At 42.2% G+C, this 15,704-nt stretch overlaps 1 protein-coding gene across 2 annotated transcripts; it reads right to left on the bottom strand.

Moving 5' to 3' along the window:
- Positions 1-4: 4 nt before the first annotated feature.
- On the bottom strand, positions 5-11,175 carry Rnf139 (ring finger protein 139). Of its 2 annotated transcripts, none has more exons than XM_032915803.1 (2): positions 10,656-11,175; positions 5-2,086 (listed from the first exon to the last, which is right to left on the bottom strand). In XM_032915803.1, the coding sequence occupies exons 1-2, from the start codon at positions 10,834-10,836 to the stop codon at positions 258-260; spliced, it is 2,010 nt and encodes a 669-aa protein (XP_032771694.1). In that variant the 5' UTR covers positions 10,837-11,175; the 3' UTR covers positions 5-257. The 2 variants fall into 2 exon arrangements, with proteins under 2 accessions (XP_032771694.1, XP_032771695.1); XM_032915804.1 differs by lacking the exon at positions 10,656-11,175 and adding an exon at positions 10,205-10,591.
- Between the last annotated feature and the right edge of the window lie 4,529 nt (positions 11,176-15,704).

The raw sequence follows: 15,704 nt of genomic DNA, 5'->3' as shown, positions 1-15,704 counted from the left end.
CAAATTTTGTCATAAAAACGTGAAAACATTTTATTCTATGTACAATAATGTACACAAATTTAAATAGGTCACCAAAGAGACCAGAAGTAATTAAAGAGGTATATTTACAGTAGCACATCACAGTAAACGGAAAATCATTCACAGTTTCAACATCGATACTGTTTTTGTGCTTGGTTACACACTGACGTGAAGCATATTACTCCATTTTGGATGAACTGAATTTTAAACAAATACCTCAATGATTAGTAAATGCTACTTTAATCAGTGTCATCATTAAATTCTGCTGCTGCTGCTGCTGCTGCGCCTGTGTGCTGAATCCCCCCGTTTCTTTCTCTTTGAATATCATCATCACAGTCTGTACTGTCATCCTCGTTCATTTCTCGGTCAGATCCAGCAGCATCTTCTCTTAAAGCTTCCTCTGGGTTTTGATTTTCATTGGGTGCAATAAATCCGTTGTTGTTAGATACATTTGAATTATCCTTGATATCGTCTTCGATGTACACTTTCTGATGGCACATTGGACAAGTATCTTGAATGTACAGCCATTTCCGAAGGCAGAGTGCATGGAAATAATGGTTACACGGTGTAATCCGAGCAGACGTTGTGAACTCATGATAGCAGATGGCACAAACATCATCTATTTCTTGCAAGTGGCTCCCTTTTATTTCAGGAAGTGAATTAATTTTCTTAACAGCAGTTCTACGATTCATGAATGTCTTCCAGCCATTTTTTACTTGTAAGTAGATGTTAAAATATGCATGTAGGCACATCATACAAGCCCGGATTTTACTTCCTGACTCAAACATCATGGTATAGGCCCCATTCCCAAACATTACTACTCCAAATATAAATTCGATAATATTGCCTGTCGAGCGAACAAAGTAGACATAATCATCAAGCTTTTCCCAGAGGACATTATAGTAGCCATCAATCATGAATAGCGTGTAGACAGTGAGGGAAACTATTACTTTCAAGCAGAGTTCCACACAGAAGGCTGTAACTGCAAACAGCCATGTGTTTAGTGCATAGTGGTGCCAAAGGACATAACTGAGTAAAACAGGAAGAATAAACAGGCAAGCAGAGACAAACAGCACAGGAAAATGTCTGTGGAAAGATGACACGTGGGAGGCACTGAGAGACATTAACACGGGGTCTGTCATTCCGTGGATGAAATGCAGGACTGCAGTTAATAAAAGGCACATGTTTCTACTTAAGCGAATAAGTCTCTCTTCAGGTCTCAGCCCACTTAAACCAGTCTGAAGAGCCAAAATGAAAAATAAAACAGGTGCTACAAAGCCAAGCCGCCTGTCATCTTCTTCAGTTGATCCAATAAAGGCCAATATTCCAAGGCCCAAGTAATGGGCTATTGAAGAAATTACAGCACTCATGCCTAGTACAGTTAGTGTAGAATCGCACCCACTAATTATTAGATTGCAAATGATGTCCCAGAAATCATCCCAAGAAATAAGGAAGGACTCAGTCTCATTCGCCATCCTTAAAATGTACATCAACACTGTAGCCTGAGCTGTAATCCTTGTTAGCCAGAAGACCCGAAGTATGTCTGGGAAACGAATCCGCTTCCATGTGTCCTCCATCAATAACTGTAATCCATAAATTCGGTACATGTGCCTCACTAACAAGTAAACATACCGAGTAGAGTAATAAAACCACTTAAGTTTCACTGCCAAGACAAGCACTGTGTTAAATATGAGAATCAAGGAAGACATGAAAACTAACGTCTCTCTGATGTGTAATGGTAGCTCTGTGATTAAGCCGATTACAGGAACCAAGATATTCAGAATAATCAGCTGTGAATAGATAGACTGAATGTGGAGTAGAGTGACGTATCCGATTCCAAAGGTTAGCTGCAGAACGATGAGTGCCATCCACAGTGAGGGCCCTTTCCGAGGAAGCAACTCGATTCCAAACGCTGACGTGTTGTAGGCACCGTAGAAGTCAATGTGCAAAGCAGCATAGTAGTTCACCAACACTGAAGTTGCAGCTAATAGAAAAGCTGAGCTGTACATGTAAAACTTGAAAAGTGATCGCTGTGACAAGATCAGAACAATACTGGATACAACTATACCTACGGAAAAAGAGAAAGGGTATCCAAATCAAACATTTTTAAGCATGTTTCTTTATGCTAGCAATCACAACAGCTATTTTTTTGTAGTTGTAAAACCTCAAGACAACTTATTTACTGCTCACAGGGCAGTGAAGATTTGAGAAGTCAGAGTTCTAAACCAAACCAACTAATACATTTTTAAAAACCTGGCCTCTTTATTTTCTGGTTTCTAAAGTAATTCTGTTTGTTATGGTATATATACATCCATGCATGAGATTAGTAAATTGTCTTCAGGAAAAAATTGTGATGATATACATGCACCTTTTGATAAATTTAAACTCAAAAGAATACTTCCTATATAATTTCATAATCATTAAAACGTTTAATGTAATACCACCAAAATAATAAGGCCATTCAGAATGAAAATTACCAGACTGAAAAGTTTGTTCCTATTGGCTTCGAAATCCTTTCAGACAAGGCGAAGCTTTATACTCTTATACCAACTCCTTTGCTTCCAGGTTCTTTCTTGGATAGCATATTCTCTAGGGGTCCCAACTCAGGCCCCCATGTATTCCTTTACATTTCTGAAATGCTCTCCAAGTTCCCTTTTCCTACAAATTGAATCACATCTTTGGAAAACAAAAGTAACACTCAGAAAAACAAACCATATTTCAAAAGATGGCTGGCTATAGGCATCATTCCATTATCCCATGTGTAAGTACTGTGGGTACACAGTCTGATGGTCTCTGTCAAGTGCCATCAGCACATGCTGTTCATTCGGCATACCTACAGAACTTTTTTGACAGACTTAGTGTACATACATACTACCTAGTACTGAGGTTTGTACTCACTAGTTCTCACCCCGTTACATAGTTCTATCTCTACCTTATAAATCAATGGATTACACAATGCTTTATACAAAAAGGTTATTTATTGGGCAGTGTTTCAGTACCATATGTATTATGCTCTTAAGAATGATCACAAAATACAGCCTGAGTAAGAAACCTAGGAAAGGGAGTCAAAGCTAAGAAGCCAAAGACACTTGAGGTGCTTTCCCTGCAGTGTGCCTGCCACAAAGAAGAATGCTGTACTTCACGGCCTGCACGGAGTTAAAAAGGAGTGATGGCTAGTTCCTTTAAGGGATTACCCTGGGCCTAAACACCAGGTCCTTTGTGAAAAGAAAAAATAACACATCTGGAAATCTGAGTAAGATCCACCTGCTTTCCCAGAAAATGGACTGCTTGGAGCATTATTTCTAGAAAAAGTCAAAGTATTATTACTTTGCCTACACGATACCCAGATGCTATCTATCTAGCTCTTTCTATATGGAAACATCCCAAGCCTAACTCATCTTCTAAGTCAAATTCAATTTTATGCCACTTAAAAAAGAGAAAGCAAAGCAGCTACTAAAAAGCTGGGTGGCAACTCGCTATTCCGAGTATCCATCAGCCCTCACCAGTGACTATTCATGACCGTAGTTGACCTTTTATAGTTCTTTTTTACCCTAATAACTTCTTCTCTGAATCTTATGGGTTGGCTATTAGGAGTGCTGTATAAAAACAAGTGCCATTTGCTAGATGTGTGTACCAAATGAACCAACAACTGGGAAATGGTAGGAGAGAGGGATATGGCCCATCAAGCAATCTGATCCTTCCCTCCAAATCAGGGCCTCACTATCTATGTGTGCACGCAGGCCCCAAACCTGTACCTGCTTCAGCCTCCTAAATGCTGGACTGTAGGCACAGGGAACACACAGACCATCACCCCGAGCTTCACACTCCTATTCCCTAAGGAAAGCTATATTCTCAGGGTAAAAGCAGTAAACACTCCAAAAGTACCATACACTTGTTCTGATTCCTTCACAAAAGCTATAGACAGTTCTCTTATAACCATGCTCTCATGGAATATGGGGAGAACCAACTCTCACTTTACAGAAAAAAATACCAACTCCTCAACTAGTAAGTCTCCTGGGAAGCACTGTTCTGGTTTCCTTGCATTCCACAGCTGAGACGTGAGGATTTTCCCCTTAGGTTCCATCTTAAGGATCCAAGGAAACCCAGGGGTAGTTTTCATTAGGTCTTATAAGGAACCTGCTTTCTATTAAAACACCACCTTCAGACACAGAAAGAGAATTGAATTAAACCACAACCTGAGAATTTCAGTCCTAGACTCCAGTGTATTACTGGAGTGTTTTAAGTTCTCAAGACAAAAAGAACCAAGTACCAAAATCTATTCACAAACTTTGAATTCATATATGAACTGAATGCACCAAAGAGTTCAGGACTTTTTTTTTTTTTATTTAGATTTCCAGAACCAAGAAGTAATAACAGGAAAGGAAGGAGAAGATCCATGCATTTTACACGCCATGGCATAAAGTCTTCTTAGGAGACGAATTGCTATATATGTAGTTCAAACTAGCCTTCCACTTGTGCCCTCCTCCTTATACCCAGAAGACTAAGATTAAAGGTGTGTAAAGTCTGTTCATTCTTAAGTCTTCTGCAAACTCATGACTAAAATTTAGAAGGAAATAAAATAACATTTATATCTCTCCATATTCCTAAGTACCTTTAAAGCATTCAAAAGCAGACAAAGAAACACAGTAATAAAATACATTACTCCTTTACTTCAAATGGAGTCCTATCATTCGGGGGGGGGGTACTGTGAAATGATGTTAATCTGTTAGCATACTTAACAAATACATTATACCACAGAGAAACACGTTCTAAGCTTGGCGTTGTGGCACTTACCTCTAATCCAAGCCCTGAGGACTGAGGCATATAGAACCATGCTGAGCTGTGTGAGATCCTACCTCAAAACAACAAAATTCTATCCAACTTTCATTTTAGGTAAAACAAAACCAAAAACAACAGCAAGAATGATATCCTAGCATGTTTTATTCATGAAGTTAAATTTTAACAAGTATGATTTCATTACCATATGTGAACAGCCAAAAAATGATCAGAGGCCTGAAAGTTCTGGTCCCATTCCTACTCCTTTGGTCCTTTCCTACTTCTTAGGAGAGAGCTAAAGGCTGAGTAGCTAAGCCGGAGGCGACTATTTAACCAACAGTGCCCACACAAGGAAGCAACAACCCCCAGCAGGACTGAATTCTGATGGCTCCAGAAACCTTAGTTTGTGGTTCCAGAGTCTGGAAGCCTGATAGGCACGGACACTCCTCAGTACTCTCCCCTTCACCTCAGTAGACCCTACACACCTATCTCTTCTGTCTGTATCCTTGGATAAGTGGACTAGTAGAGGCGTTTCCCCAGATTCTGTCTGCATTCTAGCAATGAAGGGAACACGAAGAATGGGTCAGGAAACAATCCCAGGTGAAACATTCTGGACTGAATGTGGAGGGGGGCGGGGCAGGGAGACACACCCACACACTGTCTTACTGGCACCAAAGAGGAAGAACAGCTCTAATTTCACATACATCCTGACCATTGATTAAATATGCACTCATACAGACATATGGACAGTGTGCCCTTTAAGGTTTTAAGTTTTTAATATTAGATCTCTATCAATATTTTATAACTTTTATATATTTCTGAGGACATTTCTGCACGAGTTCTAAATTCAGCATTAATTTATTTAGAACTAATTCATAAATATAAGGTAGAGGTCCAGCGTGATTTTCTCCACATTGTTTTTTTTTTACATATTTTAGTACTTATAAGGGTTTTCTATGAACAATGTAATCAGAGTAACTACTCCTCAAATCCTAACTTAAACTCATTTTTTTTTTCCTGACTACTGATTAAAGATCCTTCTATTTCTACTGACCACTCAGGGTTCTTCTGTGAAGGCCACTTTACCTTCTGTCCATTTCTTATGGTTTGGACAAGAGTCCTTACAAAAGACTATGTTGAAGACTTAGTCCCTGTCAGGTAGTGGGGGAGACTACTGGATCATTAGAGTTCTAATTCCAACAATGTGCTAAACCACGAATAAATTCACTCCTGAATGGAGGAGAGAGTACTTAGCTGGAGGCAGCAGGTCACTTGCGGGGCTGGGGGGTGGGTGGGAGTGGGAACAGTGGGATTTTGAAAGGGATACCTGGAAAGGAATAGCTTGTCTTGGCTCCTTCCTGCCTGCCATGAGACAAGCAACTTTCTCTCCCATGACCTTTGGTCATTATACTCTGCTTCACCACAGGCCCAAAAGCAATAACCAAGTGTCACAGGCTGAACCCTGTGAACCTAGGAGTCAAAATAAACCTTTCCTACCACAAGTTAATCTTAGGTGTTCTGTCCCAACACAATGACTAATACAATATGGCGTTGGGAAGTGTTTCCTATTTCTGTGAAATTAATAACACATTATTTGTTGGTCATAATATCCAGGTTTACATCCAGTCTTTTGGCTGTCTAGATGCTGATTATAAGGTTTTTAATCTTAAAACTTCAATTCATAATCCTTCTATAAATTGATTATTCATATAGATAACAGGAAGGGAACAGTAATTTTTCCATATTAAGTAAATGCCACTTCATATTACTTCTATGAATGTCAATTCAATTCTACCTCTAAAACCTACCAAGTTTCTATTATACCTGTGTCTGTTTCTGAGCCGTGTTTTTTATATTCCTAATCTATTCGTCCATCCCCATGGTTCTCAACCAGGATTGGATTTCTCCTTCCTTGGGAACACTTGACAATATCTAGAGTCAGATTTGGCTGTGACAACTGAAGTGTGTGTTACAGGGACAGAGTGTTACTGGCAGCAGGTAGAAGAGAAGAAAGGCTAGATATGGCACTTTGTAGATAGTGCCCCATTCATAGGTTTATGCTGTCCAAAATGTCAACAGAGCTACTGCTGAGAAACCGTCTCTTCCCTGCCAGACATAATTACTTCTGCCTCACTCTTGCTTTCTCACATCACAGGTTTCTCCACTGAATGGATGGTCTCATTCAGTATCAAAGAAAATCCTCATTCCTTTTACAATGAAGATATTACCAACTAACACACATTTAGAGTAAGTCTTAAGTTTGCTGTTTTGTTATTTTCAGTGCTGCTATAATGAATATCCTTACTCATAATGTGGTATAACTATAATCTCTAAGTCCTCACAGCTAGAATTGTGAATCAAAAGGTATATAATACATGCCACTCAATATAGCTAGAGATATAGCTCAGGGGGCAAGGATACTTTCCTACCTAGCACACATGACAGCTGGGTTCAATCCCTGGCATCTTATAAAACCAGCTACAGTCATACAACCTTTCAATCTCATCTGTACTGAGGTAGAGCTAAGAGAATCCAAAGTTCAAAACTTGGGGTCAGCATAGACTACAAGAGACCCTGCCTCAATCAGTCAATTAATCAGTATCAGTTGATAAAGCCAATTGGTTTATACAGAGGTGATGGCTTGCCAAATTAATTTACCTATTTCAAATATGCAAACACCTTTGCCAAATACTTTTAAATCATGTTTTGCATTCTTCACCAATCTATTGATAGATAAACTATGTCTTTCATTAAAAATGAGGCTAGGAACTACTTTCCTTTACTGGCCACCTGAAGTTTATACTATGGGAGCATAAGTCTTCTTTTTAAAGGACTTAATATACATGATATAAACATTTTCCTCTCGATTTATCATTTTCAAAAGATTTTCAATAAAGGTTTTTTATTTTGAAATACTCAAACTTATCTTATTGCCCTTTGTAATTTCCCAGTTTTCTTTTATGGCTAGAGAATCCTTTGCCACTTCAGTCACTGCCACCATATGAGTAATACTGTTAAACACGTTTCTATGCTTGCTTCTCTTTTGTCTTTAAATTTGCTAATTCAGCATTATGCTGCTGTGGGTTGAGCTTCATTTACTACCTTAATACTAGCTAAGAAACAGCTGTGTTCCCATCACTGTACACAGTGCTCTGGTTTTCCTTATATCTCTAAAGGAAAGGCCTTGCTTTCTGACCTTTCGAGATCTCCAACTGGTCTGACACTAGGTGAAGTGCAGCTGCTGAACATTCTGCAGTTAGAGGGGGAGGCTGCAGGCACTAACACAGACAATTAGCCATGTTTGCAAAGGGTGTGCTGGGCACATACGTCCTGAGGTCCATAGGCTTCAATAATGACAAGTCCCCATGCGGCTCCACTCACACCTTTCATACACATACATGTTGCTACTTTCATTTAAGGTGATTTTTTTTTTAAATCACAACTTTCTTCAGATTTTATTTTTATGAACAAAAAAATTTGCACAACTATTGTGCTACAATTTAGTGAATCATTAGATGATGAATTTAGAGGTCAATTTTTCTTATAAAACCTGACTCAAGGGGGTTGGGGATTTAGCTCAGTGGTAGAGCACTTGCCTAGGAAGCACAAGGCCCTGGGTTCGATCCCCAGCTCAAAAAAAAAAAAAAAAAAAAAAAAAAAACCTGACTCAATATTCTGAGATAATTTATTTCAAATAAATATTTGATGATTTCAAAAGGATGAAATATCTATAACAAAGTAAAGTCAAATGCTTTAAAGGGTTTTTATCCTAACTCATTTATTGTCCTAAACTCCATGATAAAGATGTTGTGAACTTCTTAAAAAGAAGTTGTACCTTCAAAATGAAACCTCTGCAAGTCTGACTGGAGAGGCTGGAATGTTGCAGGTCAGAGCCTAATTACAATTTATCTTGGACTATCTTTAGCCCAAGTCATAGTGAGACCTAACATCCAGCGACTAACACAGAAACCTTTCGGAATACATGAACTTAAAGCCTTAGTTCCCACAGCCAGAGGTGTCGAGTACCACCAGACAGCATCTTGGGTCTACAACAGGAATCCGGCTTTGCTCTCACCCGCCTACTTAACATTCCACTCATGTTTTTAAAGTGTTGTGTTAGATCATATTTGTTTTAAGAATAAGCTATCTCGTCTCATTTGAGATGAGTTATGGTTTTATGTTGACAATACCACATTGTCCGTCTTTACAAAGGTAGAGAAAACAAAACCACGACCACTAAATGGATCACCAGAGGCTCTGGCTGAGATCCTCAAATACAAACCTTCTGTGAAGAAATAAAGTCTCAGAGTGGGCAGGGGGAACAATTACTTTCTTAAATGTTTTTCCTATAAATGACTGAACTAAAGAAAACTCCTTTCTTTGCATCTACCTAGTGCTGAGTACTCCAACAGGAAATGAATTAAACCCCCAGCTTCCCAAAAGTTGCTAGAATCTGCAATTATGGTGTCATGAAGACACTCAAGGCAGTGGCTATATGTACGGTCTCTGAGATGACTATGCAGACTCCTCTCACACACTCCTGTACGACAGAGAATGGTGGAAGTAGCTTTAAATGAAGAAAAGCAGAATGGCTAACGCGTGTACCCAGCAGATTACTCCTAAGTCCTGTGTTTGCAGAATATCACTCCCGCTTTTTTTCGTTAACTTTAAGGTGAACACTGCTGGTTAATACACTGCTCTGTACCGAATTTCAACACACTGAGGAAGAAAGTAAACAATCCTTGAAATCAGAAGGGTTTTTAATGCTCTGGGCAAACACCAGCTGTGCACCAAAAACCAAACACTTAACTTCTACAACCTCCTTTCTCCACTTGTAAATTAAGAATAACACTGTTCACCTTTGAGTGACTGACAGATTAGATAAAACCTGTGAAACTGCGTTATAGCAGACAAAGTAGAATAGTTACTGCTAAGAACAAAACTGCATCCTTAGGGACACCCCTTTTCTGTGGGAATAAGGCACCAGATGCTTGTTACTTCTCAAGGTCTTGGTCAAGATCTCACTACCAGCTACCCCAACCCACAAGAACCCACCTAAAATTTCATCTAAATGATCTTTTCAACAAAATCTGCCAAACTGTAATTATCAGAAAAAGATCTCTATATATGTTCCTCACTCTGGTGATGTAGCAGAGAGAGAAATAGAAAGTGAAATATAAAATACTTTTAGTACTCGATCCATATGAAATGAAGACTGATTTTCCTAGGTCTCCTGCAGATGTCTCTTCAGCCTGGGGGCAAGTTTTCATAGTCACATTCAACACCTTATTATTTACTCAGAAAGAGTTTAGGGTTCGTTATAAGTATAACCTTTCTCGCGGTGACTTTTGGAAATGGTTTCAAGGACTGACATTCAAAACTCTGTCTCATGGCTTGTGCGTCCATTTATCTCAAATACTTCATGATCCGGTGGACTCCAAGACACTGAAGTGACAACATACTCTACATTGTGAAAAAGGGAAGACAGGGGGCTCAAGCTTTGGCTCAAGTCCAAGGTCACACACGACGAGACCGGGACAGTTGTTTTTCCAGGGCTGTCGCATAGGACGCGGTAAACCAGCAGTCATTCCCCAAGAGAAACAGCAGGCAGACAGCCGCATGCTCACACAGCCGTGCTTTCTCCTCGCCCATCCAGATGCCAACCCAACAGGACACAGACCCGCCAGAACCACTCCGCTGTCAACGCTGGCACGAGTACCACGGGTTCCCTCACCCGGCCGAAAGGCCCTTTTGAGGAATCAGACCATGGTTCCCCAAGCCGCGTGCTACCAGTGCCCTGTCGCTCCCGTCCGCCCCGGGCAGGGCACGCCTTGGCCCGCGGGCTAGCCCGCTGTCCTTACCGAGGAGCCGGAGAAAGATCTGAAGCCCGATGCAGAACCGGCTTTGGCTGGAATCGTAGTAGGAGTTGAAGATGGCGTCGATGATGTAGAGGCAGGGCACCCGGAGCGCCACTTCGAGCGCCGCCCAGACCTGCTGCTGGGCCATCCGCACCTGCTGCTGCGGGGGCCCCACCGCCGCCATGAGCCGCTGCCACACCGGGGCTGGGCGGGCCGGGCAGGGCGGCGCGGGGGAGGCCGGGGGCCGCGGCCGGGGCGGGCGCTGAGAAGAGTGGCTCCGCCCCCGCCCGCCTCCTGTCCTGTGTCCCGGCCCGCCCCGCCGCCCGCTCGCGTCCCTCGGTGGAGCAGGGGGCGGCGGCAGCGGCTCCCGGGAGGCCTCGGGGCGTCGGTGTTTCCGGCCGGCTAGGGTCTGGCTCCTCCTCCCTCCAGCGCCTCCCCCGCCAGCGGAGCCACCATCTTGACCCCGCCTGCCTCGGCCGTTGCTGCCGTTGCGAGGCCCCGAGGCTGCGCCCGCGGTCACTCGAGAACGCGAAGCCCGCGCCGCGGCCTGCGTCACAATCGGGCGCGCCGCGCAGCGTCAGGACGGGCGGTGCAGCGAGCCTCGTGCGTTGCCATGGTCCCCGCCCGCCTCGCCGCGGGGTGGCGCTCGCGTCGCCGGGCCGCCGCGCCCTCGCGCCTCTGAGTGGCTGCCCCTCAGCGTTGTCTTGCGCCGAGCGTGGGATGCTGAGTTCCTGCGGACCGATAGTGTTAGATGTCTGTTAGAGCCCAGTGAGTACCCCGTGAACTTGCTTCATACTGCTTGGGAGATAAAAGGACGCCGCCCTGCCTACCTGCCTCTCCCCACCAGAGGCCAGGTCTGAGGAATGACAGGGAAAATAACCTGAGAGGCTACACAGAGCGATCACAGCCAGATTTGGCACTGGCCTTGAGTTGCTAGGCGTTGCCAAGAAAAGCACACTCGCATCTGTTTACACATCTCCCTTCCTGTCCCTGCGGACGATCATGAGCACATTTTATTACTGGCTTAGGAGCCTGAGTTAGAGCAGGAACCCAGACCTCTCCGGGTTTGATTTATCCTTGTCCTGGATAATTCTTAAAGTAGAAAGTCTCCCATTCTTTCCCCGCACTTTCTTGCCTATCAGTGGAATTGATATGGCCTGGCTGGCTTGACTCTGTTCCTTTTCCAGCAAATGAAGAGTGTAAAGTCAAAGGCTAAACTGTAGACTTAGCTGTTTTGGTTTAAGGAACACAAAATAGCAAACCAGGAAGCCTGGTTGACTTAGGCTGCTAGCTCAAAGCGCCTTTGCCAGTTTACAGCAGGGCTCCAGAAGTAGGACCGACCTCCCCATCCCGCCCCACTCCTGCACAGGGAGGAGGTCTGTAAGTAACATTATCAGACTTTAACAGAACCCTTTTGGGTGAAGGTGTTTGTAGTAGAAAGATTGCATCCCCACCTAGTATCTTTATTGCAGTTTTGTGGTTTGGGTTTTGTTTGGTCACCTTCCCCTCTTCCATCTGTACACGAAGCACTGTGGGCTACTGTTTTCTGTTACCAAAGCCTCTCCATCACCTATTACGATGGGTATTAGTCTACCTGTTTTATCGAGGTTCAAACTGAGGTTTAGATAAAATGAACTGCAAGATCACAAAGATAGTAAGGTGGGGCTGTGCATGTCCCAGACCAGCAAGAATCAAAACTAGAGTTTGAACCCAATGCTACCTTGAGGCTCAAAACTTTGGTTTGCTTTGCTTCTTTTCACCCACAACTAATTCTGTCACTGAGTCATAGCCTTCTTATTCCTATTGTCCCTGTCACCATCCTAACTCAAGACCCCCCTCCAACCCCCATCCTTTCTCTGGTTTATCGTGATACCATCATATGGTTGCCTTTTCAGATCTACTCTTTAGTAACTCTGGGTAACTTTCCTAAACCGCATAGCTGGGGACTAACTTTGTGATTATGACAACGTTCCCAAAGGGAAGCAACCTTTGTGAAAGAATGACACAGTCTTACATAGGCAACCTTGGGGAGTAAATTAGCTACTCAGCCCTCTCTTACTATGCCTCAAGTGTAATTAAAATCAAAAGAGTGAAGCTATTACTGAGAAAAGGGTCCAGAAACACTGAAGTAAAAATGTGATAGAAAGAGAGGGAGAATTGTATTATCATCCTACAAAAATAGAGAATAAAATATGATCTGGAAGTACAAACTAATACACATCTATCCCATCTGGTTATGACCAGTATTCACATAGACACATAAACAATATACACAGAATACCTGTGTTCAAAGATAACCCTGTCATTAATGATTCAAAAGCCTTTTGGCTGTCATGAATTATTCAAATGCCTCTCAGCTTGCTTAAAAAAAAAATCAGGGTCTCGTTGTATAGCTCAAGCTAGCTTGGAACTGGCTTTGTAGATCAGGCTGACCTTAAACTCTTTCTATATATCTACCTGTGTCTGCCTCCCAAGTTCTGGAATTAAAGGTACTCTAAAAGTAGGATGTATAAAAGTTATGTTAGCTTTTCTCTGGATATCAATCAGTCAAGCCTTGTCAAGCAAAGAAAGAAATAAGACTCTAGGCTCTAAAAAAGGAATTTACTAGTGTACCCTTAGGTGGAGGGAGTAATCAGGAACAAGTACTTGAGCCTCTCCCCTCCCCATCCCCTTCTGCTCTCCCTGCCCCTGCCCCTTCCCCTCCCCCACTCCTTCCAATAAGGTATGTATTTCCTTCCAATGGATGATGCCAATTTCAGAAGAAGAGTGGGAAACGATAGTTACATGTACTGTAACTTCTACGTCCCTGGGAATTGCTTTAAAATGATAGTCTCTAAATTGTTTTTTGGTTTTTCTCTTTTGTTTAAAGTAAAATTCAGATATGCCTATTGAATTGCAAGTGTTGACATTTTCTGATTTTGTAAGTCCAAACAGACTTTTTGTAGTTAACAAAGGAAACAAGAGGGGTCACAGTGGTGTTTGGAGTAAATGTTGAGCCTCCATTCCTGACTTTTGATTATTCCTTTAGTAGGCATTTACTGAGCACTTTATAGGTGCTTTATAGTTTGCCGGCCTGCTTCAGTCTCTGGGTAATTTATCTATCTAATTCTCAGAATGCTCATCTAGAAGATAGAAGAACATAAAGATGAGAAACGGAATTGTTACACACACCATTCAGATGTTGCTGACTTGTTGAAGGGCACTGAACTAGACAACAATAGTGATGGAATCAAGTTTGCAGTGTATAGTTTTCATTCACGTTCCAGAGGATGAGACTAGTCTCCTAAAAGTAACTTGATGGTATCTTGGGGTCTGGGGAGCTGCAAATCCCAGACAGGGTTTCTCTGTATAGCCCTGGCTGTCCTGGAACTCACTCTGTAGACCAGGCTGGCCTCAAACTCAAAGAGTCTCCCGCCTCTGCCTCTGGACTGCTGAGATTAAAGGCATTCACTACCATCTGGCTTTATGTTTTATTTTTACCAACAAACAAACAAACAAACAAACAAGTTGAGTGTGGTGGCACAAGCCATTGATCCCAGCACTTAGGAGACAGGTTGATCCAGTTGGGGCTACATAGTGAGAACCTAAATCCACAAACAAAAATAATTTATAGTCTGGGAAGTGTGTGTGTGTGTGTGTGTGTGTGTGTGTGTGTGTGTGTGTGTGTGTGTTAGAGTACTTCCTTAGAATGTGCTAGGGAATGATCACCACCACCATAAAAATACTGAAAATAAAACAAGAAAAATGTAAGTATGGTATGTCATAAATAAATTTTAGCAAAAATATCCTTTGGAGCTACTATGTTATTTCAACACTCCAATATTCCATTTATAGCTTAAGAGTACGGTAAAGATACTCAGTTTGTTGCAGATGGTAACCATCAAGTGGAGCTCAATGATTAAAATATGTCAGTCTAGGGTCGTGGTCAACCGTAGTGTGAGGGCTGAGATACTTCTGAGAAGGAGAATGCAGGCAGTACTTAATTTTAAGGCCACGTCAAGGAGGAAAGACCACAGCAGATGAATAAATGAACATATATCCCATAAGGCTCAGAAATGTTGTTAGGGAATTTCATGGTTGTGCAAACACAAATGAAGGTAGCTGTGTTGCTGCTAGGTGTACTCTTATAGTACACTGCCCACTGTTAGGATGTGGTGTGTCTCTGGTACCCACCGGCAGATGTGTCCTACCCTTCGCCATAGGACCCTGGTTCACCTCTCATTTCACAACTGCCTTGAGTGGAACAAAAGTTTCGAGGTAGACACTTCAGTGTTGTAAAGATTTCAACCTTTTAGATTCAAAATATCCTCAATTCAGAAAAATAAATCTGAGTAGGTTCATGTTTTTTAAAGTGGGCAAACTGACTTTAAAATTCAAAAGAAAAAGGAAAGTGTCAACAATAGCTAAGACCATCTTAAAGAGTAAAGTTGAAAGAACTTTTTGTTTTGTTTTGTTTGAGACAGGGTTTCTGTGTGTAGCCCTGGCTGTCCTGGAACTTACTCTGTAGACCAGGCTGGCCTCAAACTCATATAGATCCGACTGTCTCTACCTCTTAAGTTCTGGATTAAAGGTGTGCATTCTCCTCCCCCGCCCCCACTTTTTGCTATAAGCTGTCAAGTCCTCATTCAAAGCTATAATAATGAAGACGCAAGGTGTGGTGTGTGGCTAAGGGTAACTAACCTATGGCCAGAAAGAAAATGTCGGGAAGCCAGGCATTGGTGAGCCAGCCAAACCTTTGATCCCAGCACTTGGGAGGCAGAGGCAAGCAGACCTCTGAGTTTCAGGCCAGCCTGGTCTACAGATTGAGTTCCAGAAGAGCCAAGGCTACACAGACAAACCCTGTCTCAACATACAAACAAACAAGAAAATGTAGGGAAAGCCCAATATAGAGCTACCCAACTCCTGATGAAAGTAGCATTACTATACAATGGGGAAAGGATTTTTTTTTAAAAAACCCTATTGAATAGCAGGACAGCTGGTCTTGCCTAATGAATTACAGCATGCTGTCTAATGACGAAACCCAAAGTTCATTGTGTGGAACTGTGGGTCATC

Source organism: Rattus rattus, chromosome 1 (assembly GCF_011064425.1).
Source record: "Rattus rattus isolate New Zealand chromosome 1, Rrattus_CSIRO_v1, whole genome shotgun sequence".
Taxonomy (NCBI): domain Eukaryota; kingdom Metazoa; phylum Chordata; class Mammalia; order Rodentia; family Muridae; genus Rattus; species Rattus rattus.
The sequence above is the reverse complement of the archived record's forward strand: the minus strand, read 5'-3'. Positions and strand labels throughout refer to the sequence as shown.

Excerpts from the sequence above, each read along its gene's own strand:
- Rnf139 (XM_032915803.1), bottom strand. The coding sequence starts at position 10,836 with ATGGCGGCGGTGGGGCCCCCGCAGCAGCAGGTGCGGATGGCCCAGCAG. Across the intron at positions 2,087-10,655 it reads GATCTTTCTCCGGCTCCTCG|GTATAGTTGTATCCAGTATT; the intron begins GTAAGGACAGCG and ends CTTTTTCCGTAG.